Source organism: Lepidochelys olivacea (genome assembly GCF_965140295.1).
Source record: "Lepidochelys olivacea isolate rLepOli2 genome assembly, chromosome: 22".
Classification (NCBI taxonomy): Eukaryota; Metazoa; Chordata; order Testudines; family Cheloniidae; genus Lepidochelys; species Lepidochelys olivacea.
This window is the reverse complement of record NC_140432.1, coordinates 20,140,240-20,164,925: the sequence shown is the minus strand read 5'-3', so window position 1 is coordinate 20,164,925 and position 24,686 is coordinate 20,140,240. Positions and strand designations below refer to the sequence as shown.

General features: G+C 61.8%; 1 protein-coding gene across 2 annotated transcripts; it reads right to left on the bottom strand.

Annotated features, from left to right (window-relative positions):
* Window positions 1-69: 69 nt before the first annotated feature.
* SIDT2 (SID1 transmembrane family member 2) lies at window positions 70-24,066 on the bottom strand. 2 transcript variants are annotated; one of them, XM_084611908.1, is made up of 27 exons: window positions 23,393-24,066; window positions 21,309-21,430; window positions 20,458-20,622; window positions 20,030-20,075; window positions 19,832-19,933; window positions 19,621-19,704; window positions 19,057-19,156; window positions 18,537-18,602; window positions 17,825-17,918; window positions 16,960-17,018; window positions 16,262-16,273; window positions 15,727-15,798; window positions 15,333-15,407; window positions 11,875-11,993; window positions 10,978-11,051; window positions 10,551-10,617; window positions 9,765-9,838; window positions 9,378-9,501; window positions 8,908-9,025; window positions 8,160-8,296; window positions 7,660-7,768; window positions 6,928-7,004; window positions 5,891-5,937; window positions 5,208-5,313; window positions 4,628-4,738; window positions 4,251-4,364; window positions 70-3,320 (listed from the first exon to the last, which is right to left on the bottom strand). In XM_084611908.1, exons 1-27 carry the CDS (start codon window positions 23,573-23,575, stop codon window positions 3,258-3,260), a joined length of 2,520 nt encoding a protein of 839 aa, XP_084468034.1. In that variant the 5' UTR covers window positions 23,576-24,066; the 3' UTR covers window positions 70-3,257. The 2 variants fall into 2 exon arrangements, with proteins under 2 accessions (XP_084468034.1, XP_084468035.1); XM_084611909.1 differs by having other exon boundaries at window positions 21,309-21,426; window positions 23,393-23,450.
* Window positions 24,067-24,686: the final 620 nt, after the last annotated feature.

The following is a 24,686-nucleotide window of genomic DNA, read 5'->3' as shown; positions in this document are numbered from 1 at the left end:
GGTGGCCCTAGGGCACTCCCTGGGGCAGAGCCACACTGGGGTCACAGCAGAGTTTGCACAGCTGTCACTGGCCCCATTCAGGAAATACATCAGTTCCCCCAGTTGTTTCTCTGCTCTTGCCCTCCTGGCCTGGGAGTGAACAGGCTCAGGGAAGGGGGTTGGACATTCAGCCGTCCCCCCCTGGAGTTCCCAGCGCTGTTCCACGGCCCACTGCCTGTGAGGGGGGCTGCCAGGCAGGGTGTTGTCAGAAGCATTCTCGCTGAGGGGGCCAGGCGAGGAGAGGCCTGGCAGGTGCCCATGCTTTGGGCTCCATCAAGGCCAGATGAAAGGGAACAAAACAGGCCCTCTGGGTCAGGATTGGCTTTGCTCTGAGCCTGCCGGGCCAGGCTGGCTTTGTGCCCGTGGGTTGGGCGTTTCCCCCTGCAGGGGCCGCACTGCTGCTGCTATGGCAGGTGGGGGTGATATTTTTACCGGTACGTCTCCCAGGGTGCTGTACCCCCCACAGAAACTGCTATGCCAGCCGGCAGCAGCCCTCCCCTGCGAGAACTGGGCCCACACCAGGGGCTGGAACTAGACTGCTGCGGTTAAAATCTCCAACTTTGGTGTAGCCAGGCCCATGGGCGTGGACTGCAGCCAGTCACTGCTTGATGTCCTGGGGCGGGGACAGCCAGGGGGGTTAGCACATGCACAGGCTGCTACAGCCAGGGGAACGCTTGGCTTTGTCTCTGGGGGAGAGCTGATACAGGGGCTTCCCTTCCCCTGAACTATGGTGCCCCCCACCCAAGGGCCTGTTCCTTTCAGTGGGGCAGGGAGAAAGGGCTCCCCCAAACCCTAGCAAGGGGCAGAACTCTCCCTACTTCCCCTTCACTCAAATACCCTGCAGCCACTCCTAGCAGAAGGCTCGCTGTCACGAGGCTGGGCTGGACCTGGGTCGCTCTGGGCCTTGCTGTCAGCACAGGGGGTAACTGTGTGCTAATTGCTCCATGGAAGTTGGGTCCATTGCAGATTGAAGGGGTCAGCAGCAGGTCTGACAGTACTAGACCTGCAGCTGAGTCCCTAATGGGGGTACCTGGGGCCCTGCCTTCCTGGAGTGAGGAGGCAGGAGACTCATGGATAAAGTGCAGATCAACTTTTTTATTGTTTAATTCTCTTCATTTGATGGCCAAACCGGTCTTAGAAAACATGGTGCAACTTGGTTTAGTAACAGTGTGTCTGGAAAGTCAAAATATCCTTGAAAATATTGTCAATGCATTCAAGAAACCAGTAAACTATGGACATTCCAGCGACATGACCCTTCCTCTGGAGCAGGAAGAGGGTGTCTTTCCCTGCAATGACTGAAAAAGCACCATTCTTGGCCTTTCGTTGTGTAACCAAGGCACCGCTGGGCCTTGCACCACAGAACCATCACTGATATGTTATGTGGCCAGAACAAAGAGAACAGAGTCCTGGAGTGGAGTCCAAATTTGAGCCTGAGCCTAAACCTAAACAATTCTAAGATTAGAATACAAGCTCAAACTTGCAATGTAAACAGCCAGCAGGCTACCAGAGAAAGTTGCTTAATGACAACCTCAACACAGATGTGTGTTTTGACACCCCACCTTCAGTACATGTTAGCCAGAGGGACCCCAAGAGCACACAAGTCCTTAGCAGTGGGAGGAACCAGACACAGTTAGACTGGACATACATCTTCCCCCCCCGAAAAAAAAAATAAATAAAATGATAAAAATTAGGCACTGAAGAGAGTCATGCGCCCATGTGCTTCTAGAACCGAAATGCAACTGCCCCCGGCTGCTCTCCCGCTTCTCGGAGGAGCCTCCGCCTGGGGCACGGGTTGGATGTGCTGCACCCACGGGGACGGCGTCACGTTGGCAAGGGGTGTGAACAGCACCCTTCCCCCACGGGAAAGGCCACAGGTGTACGAACGATAGCAGCAGCGCCTTTACAAGAGTCACGTGCCTTGGAGACCGGACAGCCCCTCTTCCGGCTGTGGGTCAGACATGCCTGTGGCCTGTAACATTGGTTATAGCCCGGGCGGAGGGGAGGAAACCGTGAAGACAGCAGGGATGGCAGCTACAGCCCCAGGGCACGAGGGCTGGGAACTCCCTTCTGGGCCTACCTCACAGCTTGTCAGGTGTGGGGGGCAGCAGCCCACACCGAGAACAGTGCTGGAACCACAGCGAGAGCCCAATGCTTCAGCATCGCCTTTGCCATGCCTCAGACCCTACTGTAGGGCCACGAGGGCTTGGGCTGCCCCCTGCTCTAGCGGGCGGGGAGGCTATACAGACTGGCGGGGGCAGTGGCTCCTGTCCCGGGACCAGACGATGGGTGGGGGTGACAGGAGGGAGCCAGGGAGCCTGCAGAGAGGCAGGGCCTGATCTAAGCCTTGGCAGGGACACTTATGCCAAGGCCCAGCGCTCTCGCTAAACAGCCAGGCCTGAGAGGAGCTGCCCAGCTCGGGAGCAGCCTGAGGGGGGACCGACTGAACTGCACAGCTGAGCAGGCCGGTCCCTGGGCTGGGAGAGGGCTGAATATCCTCTTTGCAGGGGATGCCACATTGCTCCCCCATGCCCTGGCCAGTACTGGAGCGTTTTCTAACTTGCCTGACGTTTGTTCTGAGAGGTTCCCTGCCCCCCACTGGCCCCAGAGCTATATGGGATAAACATGAAGGGGGAACCTGGATGCTGGCTGGCTGAGGAGGAGCCAGGCATGTTAGGCAGAGGTGTCCATGGCAGTCCGTCTTGGCATGGCACTGTGGTGGGGACAGAGACGGGAGAACGGCAGTGCAGTGAGAGCCCACCACTTGCCAGGCTGGGAACCTGGAGCCACCCCCACGACACTGCAGGACCAGTCGCCCCAGCAGGGGAAAGGGCAACGGCTTCTGCTGAGTCTGACCGGGCTTCACACCATCCCCACCCCTCTCTGTGAGCCACGTGGCGGCAGGTGGATGCGTCGGGCCTGCCCTGCAGCCCTTTGAGCAGCTCAAGCAAGGAGGTGATGTGCTCAGTTTGGCAAGGCGCTGTCTGAGGGTTGGACGACACCATGGCATGCAGGAGGCGGGCAGGGGAGCATGAACACGACTCCCACCTCCGGAGAAGCCCCCAAACCTGGGATGCTTTGCCATGTCCTCGTGAGCTCCCCACCATGAGTGTCCGCTACACCGGAGACCAGGGCTGCAGGCAGCACCTGGGCCGGATGGAGTCCCCTCCAGGAGGCCCCAGCTAACAAACCTCAGGCCAGGTGGTGTTACGGGAAAGGGCCTAGAAGACATAGATTTTGTCCCGTTGTACGCAGTCCAGGTCATCATCCAGCATCAGCAACACCTGCAAGGGGACAGGGCAGTGGCTAGGCCGGGGCTCAGCTCGAGGACAAACACCTTCCCCCTCTAGTAGGCAGCGTTCCTCCCACACCCCCTGATTGGGGGTAGGGGGAGGAGGACAGGGTGCTGGGACCGTGGCAGGGTGCTGGGGGGGGACGAGGACGGTGCTGGGGGGTGATGGGGGATGGAAGAGGAGGAGGGCAGGGTGCTGGGGGGGGCGGTGGGGAGGAAAAAGGAGGAGGGCAGGGTGCTGGGACAGTGGCAGGGTGCTGAGCGGAGATGGGGGGAGGGAAGAGGAGAAGGACAGGGTGCTGGGGTGGGACGGGGGCAGGAAGATGAGGAGGGCTGGGGGGGATGGGGGAGCGGGAGGAGGGCAGGGTGCTGGGAACCTCTCCGACCCCACATTGGTGTTTTTGGATGAGTGGAGCTGGTGCTGATGGGGGTGGGGTGGAGTTTATGATTCGTTCTAGACCTGACTCAGCCCCCTGCTTTCAGCACAGGGGCCTATGTCGCAGCCGGCAGAGGGGGCCATGAGGATGCTGCAGCATTAGGTGGACAGAGCGAGGCACCTGCCAGTCGGCCCTGGCCTCGCTGGGGCTCTACACGGGCACGGGACAGAGGGCCGTGCAAGACGTGTGCTCTCGCCTGAGGCTGACAGGGACCGCGTGCTCCCGAAGGCAGACCTGGTAGCCATGAGGAAGGGGCTGCCCCTGCCGGCCAAGGCTGACGGATCTCTGGGGAGCGACAAGTGCTTCTGGGGACCCTCCTATGTGCTCCCATCCCAGGCTGGGAAGGCTGCAGCCTGTGGCTAATGCAGCCTCAGGGCAGAGGGCGGGTGGCGACAGCCGCTGATTGTCTGGGGACCGGGCTTGGGGGAGGCTTTCCCTCTGGGTGAGCTGGCATTGCCATGTGTGCTGGGGCTGGCAGGACCTACCAGGAAGGAGCCGAACATGGCGATGGAGGAGAGGAAGTGCCAGATGTCGTGGTCATCAAAGAAGCTGAGCAGGATGCAATCTCTGTTGTGCTGCCGGGACTCGGCTGGTGTTTTCTGCAGAGGAGACAGTCACAGCCAGTGTGTTATCTCCAGCCAAGCATGCTGCCGGCCTCCTCCCTGTGCAGCTCCTGCCCAGGGGCGTGCTGCAGCCTAGAAGAGCTGCAAGTAGGTTGGACCGGGCGCTCGGGCCATGCACAACGCTGCCCCCACTGCCTGCCCCGTACAGTGATACTCCAAGCAGGAGACCCCCCCGAGTGTGGACCAGACACGTCAACCCTGCATAGTCAAGGCCCTGGCTGGCATGAGCCACCACTCACCTGCCAGGTGCTCAGACCCTGGAAGAAGAAGAAGAGGGCGAAGCCCCAGACCACGGAAGTGAAAATGATGCAGAGCAGGGGGATGAGCTTGATGCGCTCGCCGCTTCGGAGCTGGGGAGGAGAGAGAGCAGGTGAACGGTGACACGCAGAGGGCAGGGGAACGGCGACAGCCAGGACACACAGAGGGCAGGGGAACAGGGATGCCCCGCAGACGCAGAGGGCTAGGTACCTGCCTTGGCACACCTGGGGCCTGGGAAGGGCTCTCTGGAGGCTAGGCCCACACGTTGCCCAGTGACAGAGGCTTCTCTCCCCACTACCTGGACAGATAGCGTCTGGAAGGGCTCAGCGGTGCTGCGGGTAGGGGTGCAGGTGCCAGGTCTCTGGGGATGTTGGTGAAAGGACTTATGGGTCCTGCTCCCCTGCTGGGGCCTGACTCTAGGGTAACCCCAAGGCTCAGTCACTCCCTCTTCGCCCCAGAGCTCTCCCGGGGTACAGGCCCCCCTCCGCAAGGCCAGGGGGTCTGTCCAGCCGAGCCCCTAGCCTGTCCGCAGACAGTGATGGAACAGGGGCATCCCCGCACCTTCATGATGATGTAGAAAGCGAAGTAGAGCAGCAGGTTGCAGATGCCGATGGCCAGCAGGTAGGAGGCGAAGTCGTTTGGTCGGACGATGAGTCCATAGGCAGCTCTGGGGAAGGGAGAGGTGGGTTAGGAAGGCAGCAGAGGGGGGCCCCCAGCTGCAGCATAGCAGAGACTGGGGCATCCCCATGCCCACTTCAGCAGCAATTCTCTGTGGCCACTTCTGAACCCTGCAGCCACCAGCAAGATGACCTGGGTCTCCTGGAACTTAACCTGGGGCGCCTGCTGCATCCTGGGCCTTGCCCAGCAGCAGAGCTGAAAGGGGAAAGGCGTTAGCCCGACTGCTGTCCGGGGCAGCCCTCCATGGCTGCTGCTAGCAAGCCGCAGTGCATTCCCTCTCCAGGGCGCTACACCCTGCTTCACCCCATGGTGTTCACAGCTGATGCGAGCGGTGCGTTCTCAGCCTAGCTCCCGGCACGGCTGCATAGTAGCACAGAAGAGGGCTAGCCTGGAACAACTGAGACCATCAGTTCAGGGCCGGGGCTGGCATAGCAGCAGGGGAGGGCCCGGATTGAGGTGCGTTGGCAGTGGTGGGAGGGGAGCTCTCCTGATGCCCCCTTTCCTCATACAGAGCACTCTCCTTCTGGGCAACCTGGGGCTTGTCACACACACACACACACACTTACAGTGACCAGTTGATGATGTTGCCCACGACCAGCAGCACCATTCGATCCTGCAAACACAGACGAGGAGGGTCAGGGGAGGGAGTATATGCTGGGCTAGCGGTTCCGGGGGGGTGGCAAGTCGACAGGACCCCGTTTTCATGGCTCAGAGCCATTAGAGCTGCCATCTCCCAGACCCACTCTCTGCCCCAGGGCACGGTTCATCTGCGTCTGAGACATGGTGGCTCAGCCGTTCTCTGGCTGGGAGGATGCTGGTCGCAGGGAGCAGGTGGAGAAGCCCTGATCACAGCGCGAGCTCTGTGTCCTGCCATGGAGCTCAGATCACCTCAGCTGGGCCCAGCGTCACATTCCACCATGGCCAAGGAAACAGCTTCCCTGGATCCCACTTGGAGGGCAGTGGGTCTGGGCTAACTCTGAGGATGGGGGGCTGAGAGGGGCCATGCTGGGTCAGGAGGGGGAGGGAGGCTTCAAGGAAAGGACCCTGGGGGAGTCGTCCGCAGTGGGGATTGAATCTAGGACCTCGGCTTCCAAAAGCATGGTGCCCTCCAGCTCAGATAGCCCAGGCTCAAGCAGGCCCCTAAGCCCCCTGCGAGGGGACAGCGCTTCATGGGGTGGGCAACATGGTCATTGGCTTGTCACCTTTGGGGCAGACTCTTGGTTTAGCTCCGTTTGTCTCCATCGCAGAGCCAGGCCCAGAGCTGAGTAAACTGGGAATGCACTTCAGAGGGGGCTGGGCAGGGGCCCAGGGCTGTCATGCCCAGGGGCTGCAGGGTTGCACTGGCAGATTTGGGCTTGTGGTCCATCAAAACATCCTGCCCCCCTGCTGGCGTGGTAAGGTGGCCAGATGCGTCCTGAGCACAGCCCCAGGGCCCGCAGCATGAGGCCTTGCTGAAAAATCCACCGTCTAGCACAGAGAGCTCTGGGCTGGCCCCAGGGCACCGGGCCAGGCTCGTGCTGTTGCAGCTAGTCCTCATCGCGCAGCGTTAGCCACTCACAGGCTTTTCCCGAGAGTCAGGGGCTGAAGTGAGCCACTCACTCACCACGTACATGGGCCCACTGCACTGGCGGATGCAATCTGTGTACAGCACGTACACAATTCTGCGCAGTATCCCGGAGTCTGCAGAGAGAGACAGAGCTAGAGCCTGGGGAGGGGGCAGCAGGCCCTTCCCCGACCCCTCCTAGCCCAGCAGGGCATAGATTGCAGCCAGCTCCATCCGGAAGGGAAGAGCCTGAACCCTGTGCTCCCAGAGCAGCAGTCCTGCAGGAGGGAGGCCAATGTGAGCAGAGGTTGACTGCACAGAGCAGGGAGGTGCGGAGCTGCAGCTGGGGGCTCCCCCAGCCCATCACGCAGCCCGGGAGGGTGGGCCCTGCAGCGAGTCCCACCGCCAAGCTGGCTTGGCTTTCAGACCAAGTCCCCTCTAGTCACCAGCGCTGCGGGCTCATCAGAGCAGGGCCGGCAACGCTCGGCCCCACAGACCTCCGAGGAAGTGCAGACATCTCCTGTGAGAGTTGAGCCGGCAGCTCTGACAATGCCCAAGGTGGGCAGGAGCCAGACTTGCTCTGCCGGTGCGCAGAGAGCCCTGGACGTGGGGTATACTAAGCAGGGAGGAGGGCTGGGCAGTCACCTGGGTGCAGGCATTCTAGCACCATGGGACCACGCAGGCCACAATGCAGAGACAAGGACTTGCTGGGCTGGGCTGGCCTGGCCTGCCTGCGGTGCCCATTGGGAGTCTGGCTCTGCCCCCCATCCCTGTCCCGGGGCGGGGCCTCACCGAGTTTCCAGCGGCCCATGTAGTAGAGCTGCGTGCTCAGCAGCAGTGTGGCGATGATGTGGATGATGGAGAAGAAAATCCAGAACATCATGTTGCCTTTGCCAAAGACCTGTGGGGAGAAGACGGGGTGAGCGGGTGGGAGGCAGGGCTGGAGCTGGTCCCCAGGGGCCCGCGACGCAGGCGTCAGAGCTGCGGTTACAGAAGGAGCCATCAGCACCCGGTTGCTGAGAGAGCCACAGAGCCAGGATTCATGCCTGAGTCCGGCCTGGGGCAAGGCAGCCTGAATTTTACTGGGGCAACTGCTGCCCTCTCCAGGTGCGGGGTTTGCTGGCCAACAACGACTCACAGGCTCTCAGAGAGCTTAGTCCTTAGTCCCTCTGCAGATGGCCAGTAACACGCCCACCTGGACTGAGCCCGTCTGCACAGGGGGCACCGGCAAGCTGGCGAGCTCTGAGCCAGTGGCTCCTCCCTCTGGACGCAGCTCCGGGGCTGGCACTTACCACGCCGACGACGGAGAAGAAGATGACGATGGCCAGGCAGGCGTAGGCACTGTACGCGCTGGCATTGATGTCCGGGTGCCGTTTCTGATACAGCTTCAGCATGCAGAGCCCCGCGATCATGTACATGAAGGAAGTGTCTGCAAAGAGGGACAACAGCCTGGCTGAGTGAGGGGCCGGTGAGGAGCAGGCTGGCAGCAAGGGCAGTCCCTCAGCATTGCACAGCCGCAGGAGCCTGGGTCCCGGCTGCCGTGGGAGGGAGAGGAGGGCAGGGACAGCTCAGAAAGGAATGGCGGGAGGAACCTGCACATCTGGGACATGGCCCAGAGCACACAGCTGGAGTGCCGAGCCATGGGGCCAGAGCGGTGCTGCACACCCCTCTGCTGGGAGCACAGCGGCTCCCTGAGCTCACTGGGGGATGTTGGGGGCTGTCTGATGCTGCAGCACAAACCCCCCCAGAGCTCCACCTGTGCCCGTTCTCTGCCAGCACCACAGCCCCATGGCAGCTGGGTAGGGACAGGAGAGAGGGAGTCTGAGGCTGGGAAGGGGGTGAGCTCAGGGGGCTGGAGCAGCCAGCGAACGGGCTACACTGGGCGGAGAGGAGAGCCCAGGATGCTTGGCCCAATAACTTCCCCTGGCAGTCACCCACACTCCAGCTCCGTGCTGGAGCCGGGCAGAGGGTGGCAGCTCTCAAGGGTGGGTGTCATTGCAGGGCCAGGGAGCCCCGAGCAGGCCCGGCCTCAGCACTCACCGAACTGGAAGTTGGTGTAGTTGGGACAGACGTGGTAGCAGGCGCTGAGCAGCCCCTCCATCATGAGCGCCGTGCCCATGGCGTAGAACAGGCCGAAGTGCTTGGGGATGCCACACTCCTGGGGGGGGCGGGGGAAGAGGGAGGTTGGACACGCCTGTCTCAGACAGACAGATTTGGCCAAAAAGCACCTGGCCTGAGCGAGACCCACTCCCAGCTCAGGCAGGGGGCACCAGGTGGCAGCCTCCCCTGGACACCCCCCAGAGGAACTCCCCATGCAGCACCCAGGCCCTGCCCGCCCCCACCCAAGGGCGCAGTCCTGCCCATCCCAGCTAGCATCACAGGGGATGGCGATCGCCCAGGCTTCAGGCACGGGCAGGTCCCCCACCCCGCCTCTCAGGGACGCCCTGCCCCACGGGGGCGGCGGAGCCTGGGCTCCAAGGAGCAGGGCAGGCGCGAGGGGTGGCGCTCACCAGGGCCTGCATGTCGTTGCGCACCAGCGCCCGGTTGCAGCTGATCTCTCTGTGCAGGGTGATGAGCAGGAAGAGCAGGCCCAGCAGCACGTAGCCCAGGTTGCTGAGGATGTTGTTGAAAGCGCTGGCGGGAAGCAGGTCAGTCCGGGTCACCGCCACTGGACCCACGCAGCTCGGCCCTCCCAGGGCACTGCCCCCGCCCCAGGCAGCAGCATCCTCTGTCCCCTCCCCGCCCTGCAGCCCTGCTCACATCCCACGGGAAGGGGGCAGCACAGTTCACATGGGCTCCCCTCCTGGGTGCTACTGGGGGGCCCAGCTCTCCCCCCCCCCGTCAGCCCATGCGGAAAGGCCAGGGAGCATCACTAGGAGCCCCACGCCAGCTCCTACCTGAGGTTCCCCAGTGGGTGGGCACACAGGAAGTTATAGTAGCAAATGTCCTGATTCCCTGTCACGTTCACCACCTGCAGCAGGGAAGCAAAGCGAGACCCTGAAGAGGAAGGGCAGGGGACACCAGCTGGAAGGGGCCTGGCATGGCTCACAGCCAGGACTCGGGGGCCTGAGGGAGGTGTCCCCAATAGAAACGTGCACTCACTGAGGAGGGGGGGGCAGGGCAGAGGATTTAGGGGACCCAGCCACACTGGGCGAGTGCAGGACCCCGATGCCAGCACAGTCTCACGGCCCAGGTTGGGCAGACAGCGAGGGGTGACTCAGGGTTCATGTCTTCTTCTAGCTTCCACCCCTGGGACTGGTTACAGTCAGGGCAGGGATGTGCCCATTTACAGAGGGCATTTGGCAAAGCCTTCCCCTTTGAGAGGCTGCTAAGCGCAGAGGGAGACAACGTGGCACTTCACTGCAGAGGGCTGGGCAGGGCTGATCTCAGTATGCATCTCGCCCTGCTAAGCATGGGTGACTGTGCCCCGTTTGAGAGGGGAGTGAAGGGGTCGTTCTGCTGGGGGAGCACCTGCGAGAAGACTCGGCTGGTTTCTTTGCCCCAGGAGGGAACTGCCCCCCAGCCCATCTCCAATGTTAGCCACGTGACTGCTTTGAAGCCCAGAGACCGACCCTGGGAACTCCCCGAATGCAGCAGAACGTGGAGCAGGACAGCCAGCAGCCCCCAGGGAGTGAGCTGGGATACTGGGGCCGGAGGGGGATGCAGGCAGGGACCGTTCTTACCGTCTGGTAGGTGATGACCAGCTGTATGACAGGGAGGGCGTAGAACACAGCGATGGTGGCAATATTCCTGCAAGAGAGCACGGTGTTGAGCCAGGCGGGCGCTGGCCGGGGACTCCAGCTCTGCCTCCTCCCCGGGGCTCTCCCCACAACTCCCAGTGGCACACATGTTCACCCATCTCCCTGCTGGGAGGCCAGGCTCTTCCACGGACTCTGCAGCACCCACTGGGTCGGATGGCGCGTGTGAGGCCAATGCCTTGGGGGGGCAGGACGCTGATCTGTCCACTGCTCTGCAGCAGGGCAGGGCTCCAGACACCTCCTTAGCTCAAGGGCAACCAGAAGAGTCCCGCAGCACATTCCCCCGCCCTCCAGGCCCTCGTCCCCCGCAGCCCCTGGCCTCCCCTCCCTCCCCAGGCCTGCCCCCACTCACCAGAAGTAGATCTGGTATTTCTTCCGCAGGACACGCTTGTCCTTCCGGGCCAGGTCTGCCACGTACAGGTATTGCTGGGAGCAGAGGCAGGATCCTGTCACAGGCCAGGCGGGGCATGCAGCATACAGGGGCGAGGGCCCTAGCGCTTGGGGTGAGAGCGCACCCCGGGAACCAGCCCAGGCTGCTCTGCCTGCAGGTGCAGAGCTACCCCAGCCCAGAGCACTAGCTAGCCGGCAGCCGGGAGACAGTAGCATTCCCGGGGCGCATACGGGCTCGGTCACAGCACCGGAAGGAGGCTGGCGCTGAGTGAGGGGCACGTACCAGACCAGCCAGCACAGGGTTAATGAGCCCATTGCCACATGGTCCTGGGTACACAGGCCTCCCCGCTGCTCCATCACTCTCCGCCCCACATTACCCTGCTCCAGCATCTCCCCACGGGGCATGGCTGAAGCCTGACACAGGGCAGCCATAGTGGCTGTGCAGTGTGTTTCCATTGCCGAAGCGATGCCCGGGCTGGGCAGATGACACAGGGGGCTGCATATCACGCCCCCACCCCATCAGAGCGATGCCCGGGCTGGGAAGGTGACACAGGGGGCTGCATATCACGCCCCCCCCCCCCATCAGAGCGATGCCCGGGCTGGGCAAGTGACACAGGGGGCTGCATATCACGCCCCCCCCCCATCAGAGCGATGCCCGGGCTGGGCAAGTGACACAGGGGGCTGCATATCACGCCCCGCCCCATCAGAGCGATGCCCGGGCTGGGCAAGTGACACAGGGGGCTGCATATCACGCCCCCCCCCATCAGAGCGATGCCCGGGCTGGGCAAGTGACACAGGGGGCTGCATATCACGCCCCCCCCCATCAGAGCGATGCCCGGGCTGGGAAGGTGACACGGACCTTGGTCCGGATGACATTCTTGTCGGAATCTATGTCCGCCAGCGTGTCGTAGTCGTCCTCCTCCACGGAGCTGAGGGAGTCCAGGCGGGGCCGGCTGGCCACGTTCTCCAGGGTGCGCTCTGCAAGGGCACAGGGGAGCATCAGCATCAGTCCGGGCTGAGGCCCACACACCCTGGGCAAGGCCTAGCCCACTCCTTCCCCACACCCCTGGCGAAGAGATCAAACCAATCATTCGTATCACAGAGTCAATCGGAGCCATTCAATCACACCCTGAGATCATCCCCCTGTTCACTGTCCGTAGCTCAGTGCAAAGGGATCGACAGGGCAGAGTGGGGGCAGCACAGACCCCACAACAGAGACCCCCGCCCCCACCGCTGCAGGAGGCTCCATGGCACCCAGCAGACATTCCCAGCTCTTCAGCACCCAGGTTCAACCCGCCAGGCCCTGGGACAGAGATCCCCGTGGACTGAGCTACCTACGGCCTGCCGGGGTAATTACACCCCCGGGGTCGTTCCGTTCTGATTAGGCTGATCTGGATGTTGATGATACAAAGACTTGTGCAATTTGTGATGCCCCCGGTGCTCTTTCTGAGGGGACAGACTGTCTTTCGGGGCTCACGAGAGAGACACAGCCCCAAATGCACCATTAGAAAGGGACTGGGAGGAGTAAGGCAGCTCCCTCCAGAACAGAGTCAGGGCAGGCAGCTCCACAAGGCTCACACACCGAGTCACCCTGTCACACAGGGCTCGCACTCCAGGGAGGGGCTCACTGGGGCATCAGTGCCCAGAGGACCTGGAGCAGGACTCGTGCTGGGGGGTGGGCGTCACCCGCAGCAAGCAGGAGGTGGCTCTGACTAGACTGAGTTAGCCAGGGGCAGTGAACTCGTCCAACTCAGCCTGCTGAGAACTCAGCCACCCATCTCCTCCAGGGCTGCTAACTAGCCTTCTCTCCCAGCCATGGCAAGGCCACCGAGCTGGTTTTGGGGCGGCATGCAGAGCCGACACCCGCTGCTGAGCAACCTTAGTCACAGGGCGTGGGTCAGGCCTGGCTAGGAAGCTCTGCCGAATCCTGCTGTAACATTAAGTAACTCATGGAGACATCACGCGCTGGCAGAGCATGGCCCCTTTGGCACAGAGCCCTGCTGGCACTTGTCGGATGCTGCCCAGTGCCACGTAGGGCCAGGGTGTCGGGGGCAGAGACTAGAGTAAGACAAGCCTGCCCCTTGCCTAACGCACCTCTCAGCACACAGTCGTCACCCTGGCCAATGCTGCGTGTGGGTCTGGGGAGGGCAGGCAGTCGTGCACAGCTCGCCGGCACAGACACTGTGCTCCTGGGGCTGTTCGGTTGTTGCTCTGTTTTGGTCTGGCCTGTGAGTCACCTGACAGCCACATAAGGCTGCTGCATGTCTGCCACTCCCTGGCTCGCTCTGCTAGCAGCTGAGTGCCCTGCTGCTGGCCAAAGGCTGCCAGCCTCGGGGGCCTGATGAGAGAGGCCAAGGGCAGATGGGGCCATTGTGCCCCTCCCGTCTGCCCCCTGGCGTGACACAGGCCAGGGAAGCTCACCCCCTGTGGAGCCGACAGAGGGCAGGGACACCAAGCCCTGCATGAGGTCAGGGAGCTGTGGCCGCTCTGGGAAGGCAGCTCCTTCTTTCGGTGTGTAGCCTGGGGCTCCAGGCCTGGCCATCACGGCCTTGGCAGGCGGGGGCAAGGTGCTGCCCACACAGCATGAACTGGGCCATTCTGCAGGCGATCCTGCCTCTGCCCCACTGCAACAAGGCCCACGGCCGCTCCCTCTAAATCCACAAAGAACCCCAGCGCCCCCAGTCCCTCAGAAAGTGCAGCCCCCAGCCATGGCAAGTCTGGGCAGGGGTCATCCAGGTCTTCACGTTACCATCTCAGACCCAGGCAGATGGGTTTCTTTGCGGGGTTGGGGGAGGTCAGCCAGTGAACAGTCCAGAGATCATCCCTCCCTTTCCAGGACCCTGAACGGGGCCCACAGAGCCAGGGCTAGGGCGGCGTTCTCGGGTCACACGGGTATAGAGATCGGCAACCACTCCCCGCACTCTGAGTCAGCTGAAACGGGACTGATTTGCCTCCGTCTGGTCCGGGCACCTCACCTCCTCCCCTCCTGTACCACAACTGGCGGAGATCTTCTACCGTTTGCTGAGCTTGTGCATCCCACCCCGCCCTCACGAGGGACCAGGAGAAGAGGATGACAGAGCTTCCCCTGGACCTTTCCACCCCCACCTCTGAAAATACAGCAGGACAAGCCAGGGCTCCCAACTGATGTCCTGTGCTGGTCCTGGGTTTGCCCCTCCCATGCCCTCACATGCAAACCTCACAGTCCAGCTGGGAGCCCGGGCCTGTTGGGAAAGGGTAGGGGGAGACACTGCACTAGGGAGAACCAGCCAGCATGTCTCTTACACACAGCATCGCCAGTGCCCCTCAGTCCTGACCTGCAGCCCCCCTGTCACCCCAGCCCTGGGCCCCCCGCTACCCCACACACAGCATCGCCAGTGCCCCTCAGTCCTGACCTGCAGCCCCCCTGTTACCCCAGCCCTGGGCCCCCCGTTACCCCACACACAGCATCGCCAGTGCCCCTCAGTCCTGACCCCTGCCACTCCATTCTCGCTCTCCTGCTCAGAGGCTGACAAGCAGGCAGAGTTGTGGGGCCCAGGCAGATGGCTGCTCCCAGCGTGACCACGCATTGGAAGATGGGAGCATTATGGGACCGCTCGGGGCTGGAGGGACTGTTCAGTGGCTGTCCCTGGATCAAGGGACGAGAGAAGGGAGCGAAGCTGCGAGTCGAATGCAGGGTCTGTCCCCAGGTAATGTGAAGCCGAGGGCACCCCAATACATTGGATTGATTCAAGTTCTAGTGCCTTTTCTGCTTAACATCCACATCTACCCATAGTAATGCACAGGTGCCTCATCTGACTGGAGGGGACACGTCGCTTGAAGTGGTCCAGCCCTTGAAAGGAAAGCGAGAATTACTGGGAGGGCTGATGGGGACAGAGCCTCCTTCTGAGCGCCGAGCGGGGTCCCAAGGTGCCAGCCAGGCAGTTTCAGTCCTTGTCTGCTGCCCAGGCCAGACAGCAACAACCCGGTTAAAGGCCTGCCCAGTACATTGGTCTTTCAAAGTGGAGCAGAGTTGGCGAGGGTGGGGGGAGGTCTGAATGAGGACGACAGCCTGGGGCAGCCACAGCTCCTGGGGCAAAGTCCTCTCCCCAGAGAGCCTTTCACACTCAGGCCCCCAGGTACGGGGGCAGATGCACACCCCCAGGCTTGATGAGTCCAGACAGCAGGCCTCAGACAGGGTCTCGGTGCATGGAGCATTTGCAGCAGGGATGGCTCCCAGGCTCTGGGATTGCTCTGATGCGGACTCTGCAGTGCAAAACCCAGCTCCGGATTGCAGGGTCCGTCTCGCTGGCCAGTCGTTGCTGGTTTCTTGCGGCTTACCTGTGTACCCAGAGGAGATGTCCGTGGAGCCCATGCTCTCGGTGATGCCCTCAGTGCTTAGGGTGGAACTGTTCTCTGGAAGGAGAGTTAGAACAAGGAGGCGAGTTGAAGTGGTCAGACACCCAGCCAGGAACGGGTTCCTGGAGAGCAGAGGGCAAGGTGCCAGGAGCTCACACAGCAGCTCTGTGTGTGTGTGGTTGTGGGGCGGGGAGACCCTGGCTTGTCACCGTCTGGGGGAGAGGAGAGGAACGAGACTCTGGTCACAGGGTCAGGAATTGGGTCCAACCATTGCCAAGGGACTGGCGACCTGGCCCCCCAGAGCCCACTCCCATCTCCAACTGGTCCCGGAGCCCCATGTGAGCAGGAGAGTGCAGTGCTCCTCGCCGGTGCTTACCCAAAGAGCCATAGCTGTAGCCGTGGTAGGGAGGGTGACCCAGGAGGGAGTCCGGGGTGATGCGCGGATGCCCTGCAAGACACCACAGCACCCTGCGTCAGGCAGGCAGCAGTCTTCACACATCACCCCCAGCAGCCCAGGGGGCTGAGGAGAGCAGGGGGCACGTGTGCTCGGGGGCCAGGGCAGGGTCTCAGTGGGGCGAGGGTGGCAGGCTCAGGCTGTGCCCGGACAGCTGCAGGGCAGCGGAGCACTTGGGGCCGCAAACGGTTTCTGGTCAGGAGAGACCAAGGACGGGGGTAGCTGGGGGAGGAAGGGGACGCGTCAGGATTGTGGGGCATCAGCGGAGCTGGGTGAGAGGCGTTTGCACAGCACCCTGCGTCCCTCTTTTTAGTGGCTGGCGCTTCCTACGGAGCAAGACCCCAGTGCAGCACCCTGCCCCGCCCACTTCCAGCTGGAGGGTGGCTCAGGACCAGTGCGTCAGGGGCACCAAAGGGATCTGTTCACAGACTGTGAAATAAAGGAGGCTGACGCTTACCCAGTAAAGACGCTGGGAATGGAAGATCCCCAGGAGCGATGTGCAGGCAGAGAGAGAGAGAGAGAGACAGAGGGACAGACAGTCACTGACAGCAGCAGTCACTCAACCAGAGTCGCTCCGATCACAGATGACGCGGAGCTTAGATTTGGCACTCTAAGGACCCATTCACCTGTCTCCCCACAGCGCAGGGAGATCTGTGCACAGAGAAAGGGCACGGGGGCTGAACCAGGCCGTTGAGCAAAGCCCGAGCCCAGGTCTGGAGCCAGCTCTCCCGGCCCCTCCTTTCCCCGCAAGGGAGTCCAGGCTGTGTGGAAGGGCAGCGACCAGGGAACCAGGGGTTCAGTTGGTGAGCGGCAGAGCTGGCCAGGGGCAATGGAGAGCGGGTTTCCATTCAAGGGAAATGTTCTATTTCCACCATCCATTGTTTGCCAAACGCCAAACCCCAGAACGTTTGTTCTGTGAAGAGAACCCAGCAGCAGTGTGTCCATGAAAACGTTATTTCACAGGGAGACAAATAAAGAACAAATCCCCAGCCAGCTCTGGTACATACTCCGCCCCCCAAGGGAACTGTGCCCACACAGTCAGCTCCCCTCCTCCAGCACATTATCTTCGCTGCCCCCCGGGCTCTACATGAGGGGGCCAGCTCCCAGAGTCTCGCCCCATGTCAGTGCCCCCTACGGGCCCTGGGGGTTCCATACCAGTGTCCGTGGTGGGCGTGTCCATGGCAGCCAGGAGCCCTTTTCTCTTCTTCTGTTGTCTGCAAAAACGCAACGGAAAACCTGAAACAGAAGGGCCGGGAGGCGCTCCCTCCTGCCGCAGACCCAGGTCCCGTCGGGCAGCCGAGGGCTGCAGAGCTCAGGCACCTCCCAATCTGTGTTAACCCTAGTCAGGGTTTGCCCAGGGAAATCCAGCCCCGGCGTGGTCCCTGGCTGGAGCGCACCACCATCTGCCACTGTGTCTCCTGGGAGCTGCTCACACAGAGTGCAGGAGCCAAATGAAGGGCTCACCCAGCCCTGCCCGAGAACTGCAGCAGACACAGCTATGTCAGAGGCACATGCAGGCTCGGGGGCGAGGAAGGCTGCGTGCGTCTCCAGTAATGGTGACCTTCCCCGTGGCCCTTTGGAGACACGGCCGCGCCATGTTCCAATGTTCCCAGTGTCGGGTGGGGGTGGGGTGGGCGTCTCTGGGACGGACACTGGAGTTGGTGGGGATGCCCAGCCCTTGCTGTACAGGGAAACAGGCCTCCTACCCTGGGGTGGAGGGGAGGGGGATGTCTCATCCCTGGCTGCTTTTTCTGCCGTCAAGGCCCTGGCTCTCAATTCCCAGCCTGATGGACGACAGCGACCCTGCACCGGCAGCTATAAGTCACCGTGCCAGGCCCCGTGGCTGCACAGGCTGGGAAGGGGAGGTGAAACCTGCTCTAGTTTTGCGGAGCCAACCCTGGCTGTGGTGGGTGAGTGAGAGGGAAGCCGGGGAGGAGGTGGGTGAGCTGAGCCAAGCCGGCAGTCCGGTCCCGGAGCACCGTGGGGTGGGCAGAGCGGGAAGCGAGGCCCAGGGACTCACCTCCAGGTCTCCCAGCAGGCGATGAGCACCGTCAGCAGGTAGAAGGAGAGGAAGATCCCCAGGCAGAAGAGCATGGCGCTGACGTAGACCTCCGCTGTGGGGAGAGGGAGCGGGAAGGGGGATTATGGGACAGCAGCTGCCCACGGTGCCCCACCCAGACAGCAGCTCGCTGGACAGCACAGCCTTGCGGGCATGGGGAATCAGCTGGGCACACAGCCTCCCCGGGCCCCACAACTCCCCCACCATGCCTACCATGACACAGCCCACACCATGTGCCCCTCCACGTGGGGGCACAGACCCTGGCTGTACCGGGGGAGGTGGCCTCTGCTCATTTTAGCTGCTGTGTTGGAGCCAGGCTGCTCCAGGATCATGCCCAGCATGTAACACCCAGACAGCGAGGGAGACCCAGGAGTAGGTGTGTCTGTCCGTGCCTGGGCCCAGCAAAGGCCCACTTCAGACACAGAGCCCAGGTGCTGTCCCAGGCCACCTGTGCTCGGGGCCTGCACCACCAGCAGGGTGGAGCCATTTGTCAGAGCCATTCCCATGTGCCCAAGCCATGCCGGGCGCTGTCCCGGGGGCGCTGGGGCAGCCCTGCAGGGACGGTGCCCCATGAACACGGGCATTGTGACCGGCGTTCAGCAGGAAACGCCCCCAGCTGCAGACCTAGCTTCCGCAGAGTAACCTGCCAGCCCTGCCCGTGGGAGCAGCTCACAGGTAATAGCAGGTGACACCATCACATCCAGCGCCTTCTGCCGACTGCCTTGATCTACCGGTTCATCTGGAAGGAACAGAAGGCTGGCGATTAGCCCAGCCTGGGTCTGCTGCCTCCTGTCTCCAGGAAAACTTCTCAAAGCAGATGGAGCAGGCCCTGTAGAAAGCCCACACCCTGGGTCTAGTCCCAGTGTCGCCCGGCCCAGAGGGGGGTATGCCCAGCAGGGGCTGTTGGACCCTTTCCACCCACAGCGCCTTGTTACTGAGAAGTGGCAGCGACAGAGGCAGGGAAAGGGGTCACCACACCCAGGTCAGGCTGGGAACCAGCTTCCACCTGGGCATTACGGTCCCCAGGGCCGCTTGCATGGTCTAGATCCCATCGCCAGTGCCTTGGGGCGGAGGGGACTGATAAAGCCCATGCCTAGATGTCAGAGGGGAGAAGGCTGTAGGGGCGGGTGGAGGAGAGGGACAGGTGAGTGGCTAAGCCCTGTGCCTTCCCAGACCCCTCCACGCCCCCATACCTTTGGTGAGGGGGTAGTAAGGCAGGGACCCTCCACAGGCCTCATCTTCCGTTTTCACCACCACCACGACGTAGAAGCTGTTGCTGGGGAAATCCTTCTTCTGGCATGGCCGCCGGGAACGAGAGAGGAGAGTCAGTGGGAGTGGTGAGTGGGCAGCTCTCCCTACCCGGCCCCGGTGGAGCGGAGAGGCCTGGATGCCCAGGATCCCCCAATGAGAGTCTGGTGAGACGGGCACGTCGCGAGCGACCCAGAGAGACGCCAGAGCTGGTTGCGGAGGAAGCTGCTGGTCTGCGCGGCTGACGCACATGGTGCTATTAGCGTGGAGGCAGCACTGGAGACACGGGGAGGAGCCCAGAGGCCACAGCTTGCCTGCAGGGAGCTGTCCGGCTAGCGCCGTCTGGCACGCGAGGAACGAGGCTGCCAGGCTGAGTGCCCCCTGGCTCAGCACGCGCCGGCAGGAACATCTCCAGCCGGCGCGAACTGTCGCGAGGGCCACAGCAGAGAGCACAGCGAGGCCCAGCACCTGCAGCTCTTTGGTGGGGCTGAGCTTGCAGGGCTCCCTACCTGCACCGTGATGGCTGCCTTCTTGGTCATGGTCTGGTACATCCCGATGAAAGCCACGTTGTTGTCCAGGTCGTAGACGGGGCACTACAGGGAGGAGAGGGGGAAGCAAAGACTCAGCCACATGGAGTCTGGACCTGCCCAGAGGTCACCCTGGGGGACGCTGGGCGAGGGGAGCACAGGAAAGAGGAACCCAGCCCCAGGCCCCACGTACCAGGATGTCCTGGATGGAGACGACGGAGCAGGGGAAGGCCATGCGCGAGGTCACCTTCACAATCACCGAGTCCACACCCTCCGGGAACACATACTTAAAATACTACCGGGGGGGAGGAGGGGAGGGAAGAGGGCACGTTATCACCATGGTGACACTGCTCCCCCCCATAGCAGCCCCCCAAGCAGAGAGAGGCATTACCTGCGGCTGGGCTGCTGTGGCATTAAAGCTGAACTGCTCGCTCGTCCTGTGCAGAGAGAGCGTTAGAACAGCACCGTGGTTCATAAAGTGTGAGCAAACGGCCCCCCATTGCCCCAGCCCACTGGGGCAAAGAAAACCCCACCCGGCTGGAGCCAGCCACTGGCTGGAGCCGCAAATCCCCAGCTCGTAGAGCCATGAGCAGCCGCTCGATGAGTCTCCAACCCTCCCTGAATGCTTGACAGGGAGCCCGGCAAGGCGATGCCTGCCCCAGCCTGGGACCTGGCTGGCCTGCATGGATCTCCGGGAACGCGAGCTCCCCAGCCATCCCGCACAGCAGGCTCATGGGCGGGAGCTGGGGGCGGGGGGAAGGAGGCACAAGGTGTAGGGCAGCGTGTGTATCTGGGGGGGCTCCTATCTCCATCCCTCACCTCAGCACGAAGTTCTCTACGCGGGTGACCCGCAGCTGGTAGGAGGCGTTCCTCACAGACAGCGTGGACACATCCACATAGAAGAACTGTGTCTCCGACTCGCTCTTGGTCTGGGGCTGGCACAGCGTGCGGCTCACATTCTGGTACAGGTACTTCCTCTGGAACCTGGCGAAGGCAGAGACCCCCGGGCCGGATGAGAGGGGGGCCTGGCAGCAAAGGCTGCGCTGCACCCCCCCTCTGGCCTGGCAGCGGCAGCATGCGGCGCTGAACCGGTCCCCACCAGCATGGAGAGCACCCACAGCCTTTCCGGGGCCGCCCAGCGCCTACGGCATGGGGCGCTGCTCAGGAGTGTCAGGCTTGGCTCCAGGACCCTCCGCCTGGGGCCCTCCTGGGGGTCGTTCCCTCGGCTGGCTGGGTCGCTGTCCCCACCTGAGCTAGGCAGGCTCTCCTAGCGGCACGGAGGGTGCCATGGGGGGTCAGCTATGCAGTATCTCCCTTCCCAAAGAGCCCCCCGGGGCCCAGGCCGAGCTAAGGGTGCTGCTCTGGGTTCCAGGGCGAGGGGCAGCTCTCCCCTCTCGTCGGCGCTCGGTAGCTGGACCAGGTACTATGGAGAAGGCTCAGAGGCTGAACTTGCAGCTTTCCCAGAGCCGCTCTGCACCCAGCCAGTTGAGGGAGCAGGACGTTCTGGGGCAGATGAGTCCACACATTCGGGTTTTAAGGCCATTTTCATGCCACGGTCAGAGAGCTGGCCTAGTTCCCATGCCTTTGGAGGCAGGGGGACCCCAGAACTAGGCGGGGCATGGGTCTTTAGCCCCACCTCGGAGGTCGTCTCTGACAAGGATGGAACTTACAGGCCCCTGAGGATCAGCGGCACCTGAAACGACACCACCGCCTCCTTCTGCCTCACCACGAAGAGAAGCGGCATCTCCTTCTGCTCAGACAGCACGTTCACCGTCACCCGGACGCCCTCTGTCTGGGGAGGAGAGGAGAAGGGACATGCTGGCCTTGGCCAAAGAGACCAAAGCCCTCCCCTAGGTCCCTGGGCTCACCTGGAGGACTGTGGATTGAGCCCCAGACTGTTAAATTTCTTTCAGCTCCACCTCAGTGGAAGTGGTGGCCACTGGTGCAAAGGGCACAACAGCTCTGAGCACAGAGCCCTCCCGCAAGGACAGCGCGGGCTCACACTCGGCCCTTTGTTCCCTGTGACTCTCGAGACGTGGGAGCTGCGTGACCAGCCTGGGGCAGAGAACTATCCCGCCTTAGCCCTGCTCACACATCGAACAGTTTACAGGCAGACACTGCATGCAATGGGGAATGGAACTCGTGACCGCCGGACCCTGCTGACTGAAGGGGAAGTTCAGCTTGGCCCACGCCCGCGAAGAGCTCCTGCACGTACTCTCCCCAGCAGAGAGAAATGGTCAAGACGCTGCAAGTCAGCCAGTCCAACTGCACGTGCTGGGATGGGATTGGGGAGTAGGGCTTGAATGCTGGTGTCCAGAGACCTCACAGGCCAGGCGGGGGTTTGGGAAGGGTGTGCTTGGCAGATGTTGACTGTGGGGAGAGGCTGTTACAGACGCAGGAGCACAGAGCTAGGACTCAGCTCTGGGGGCAGTTAGGACAGAGGCTTGGGCAGTGAGGGAGGGAAGCTTCAAAGTGCAGGGCGGGGATGAGCAGCTCAGAGAACAGGACATGCCAAAGCAGAGATGTGGGGGGTGGGGGAGGAGGATTGGCGGGGGAGCAGCTCACTCCATGCACCCTGGGAAGGGATTACTCTCCCACAGGATGTCTCTCCTGCAGATCCAGCCTGGTACTAGAGACAGCCCTGAACTGAACCCCCAGATCCAGCCATGCCAAACTCTGAGACATCTGGGTGCAAACCTTCCCAGTCAGGGCAAAATGCCCACTCTTCAGCTGGGGAAGCCGAGTATGTATTTCCTGGGCTATGTGGCCCTGGAATGGGAAAACAGCCTTTGCATCCCTTCCCTTTGCATCAGAAACAGGGACTTATCAGCTGCGAACCGGGAGTGCCCTTCCAACTCCCACAGCCACAGGCGTGCCAGGCCAGAGCAGCCTTCCCAGTCACAGCCTGACTCAACGCTCAGGGATGGAGTTAAAAGTGAATCTTCAGTCTGGAACCTGGCTTAACAACAGACCCAAAAGCGGCAGTCGCCTCCCACCCTTCTAAACAAACAGCTCAGCCGAGTTTGTGGAAAGAAAAAGTAAAGAGAGTCAGCCGAAGCAACTTCCTTTTAAAGCTGATTTGTGGCTTGCACAGTAGAACACAGAGATGCCCACAAGACACACACACACCCTACTAGGGCAAAATGAATACACATGCCAGACACATCACAGCCACAAGATAGATGCAAGGCCAACAGCAAGCACTGGTCAAAGCCACTGTGATCTCAGCTGGAAGCGATGGGGACACTACCGAGTTGTTTAAACTCATCATGTCAGCTAGGGAGGGAAGAAGGAAGTGAAACTGGGCCAGGAAGTAAGCAGCCTTGCTTCGCTGTCCCGAGCCCCGTGGGAACAGAGAACTAACAGCACAACCGGGGGAGAAGTTTGGGATTTTCCACCTGCTGTCGAGGGCTCAGGGGGCCAGATTCTCCACTGCCCTGCTCCCTGTGCACGCCGCAGGCAGGGCTAAACAGAACCTGATCCATACAGAGCATCCTGCACGTGCTTGGCGCTGGGGCAGGGCAGTGGAGAGTCAGGCCGAAGGACTGTTCAGAGGCACTTCATAGCACCCTCCAGCAGAGCACGAGGCCGGCCCCCCGTTGTGTGCTAGGCAAGGATTATCCCCTCAGCACCCCATCAGTTGTTCTGGGCGTGGCCCAAAGGTGGGTGGAGCAGTTCACATGCCGATGGCTCTGGCAGAGGGACTGTGTCCCCTGGGCTGGCGCTGGGCCTGACTCGGGGGACACTCACTCACCCTGTTCCTCATCACGGTGTGGTTGAAGGTGTAGATGTTCAGTAGCTCGCTGTTCACAAAGTCCGTGTAGCTTTTGTCAAACTCGGCCTCCTTCTGGGAGATGTTCTTGGCAGCCAGGGCCTCGAGGAAAGCACCAGCTCCCGGCGGAGCCAGCAGCAGCAGGACGAGGGCCAGGGCCAACATGACTTGATCCCACAGGCAGGCAGTGCGTCTCCTGGGGCTGGGCTAAGACAGCGGCAGGAGCTTCCAGCATCACCGGGGTCAGCACCCTTTAGACCCTACGTTGGGCAATCCCAGGTAACATTGCCCCCCTCCTCTTCCACGCCACACCTGGCCAAAGGGTGCGGGTGGGAGCAGCTGTGAATCAACAGCTCTGCCACGGAGGCTGCAGGCTGGTCACATCCAGGAGAAGAGTCTACAGGGCCTCCCAGAGCAAGGGTACCTCCGGGCCGCTCTGCCCCATAGCACCGCCAGCCCCACTGCAGTGGTGGGAGCTGCCCTACACACTCCCAGCTCCCTGAATGGGAGCCAGTGAGCAGCAAGATAGCAGCGTCCTTCCTGCCCTCTCCCCCAGCCCACTGCAGACAGGCCTCCGCCTTGCCACTGCACCTCACAGGTGAGGGGCTGCAGGCAGCTGGAGACTTTGTGAGCCTCCTGGATGCAACAAGCCCAGGCTGTAAACAGTGAAGCAGCGGGTGACGTCAGACAGGGAACTGACACACTCTTAAAGGGCCAGGCTGCAGAAAATCCTTAAAGGGGAACTGACACAGACGGCTCCATTCTCCTGCGGCCCCAAACTCAGCACCGGGAGTTCCTTGGGGACAAGATGAAAGACTGTAGGGTCTTCTAATACATGACGGGCTGTTCTAGAGCCCTGTTCTCCAGGCCAGCTGAAGGCAGGACAAGGAGTAATAGGCTTAATCTGCAGCAAGGGAGATTTAGGTGAGATATTAGGAAAAACCATCGAACTCTAAGGCTCGTTAAGCTCTGGACCAGGCTCCCAAGGCAGGTCATGGAATCTCCACCATTGGAGGTTTTTAAGAACAGGTCAGACAAACTCCTGTCAGGGATGGTCTAGACCAGTGGTTCTCAAAGCCGGTCTGCCGCTTGTTCAGGGCGTCACCTCCTTCCTTTCCTCGCTCAGCTACAGCATACCTCTCCTGCCACCCCACTGGCTCCCCCCCACCCCGCAGTCACACTGCTTCAAACAGCGGGAACATTCGTTGCTGGCGGTGTCCCTTTAACAAGAGGAAGGGATGGAAAGGTTCCATGGCTGTTGGCTGTGGCAGTTGGT

What these genes read in the sequence shown, in the direction of transcription:
- SIDT2 (XM_084611908.1), bottom strand. Translation starts at nt 23,575, where the DNA reads ATGTTGGCCCTGGCCCTCGTCCTGCTGCTGCTGGCTCCGCCGGGAGCT. An exon ending in TCTCCATCCAGGACATCCTG is followed by an intron (nt 19,705 to 19,831) that starts GTACGTGGGGCC and finishes TCCTCCCTGTAG; the next exon opens with TGCCCCGTCTACGACCTGGA. An exon ending in TTACTACCCCCTCACCAAAG is followed by an intron (nt 18,603 to 19,056) that starts GTATGGGGGCGT and finishes TGTTCCTTCCAG; the next exon opens with ATGAACCGGTAGATCAAGGC.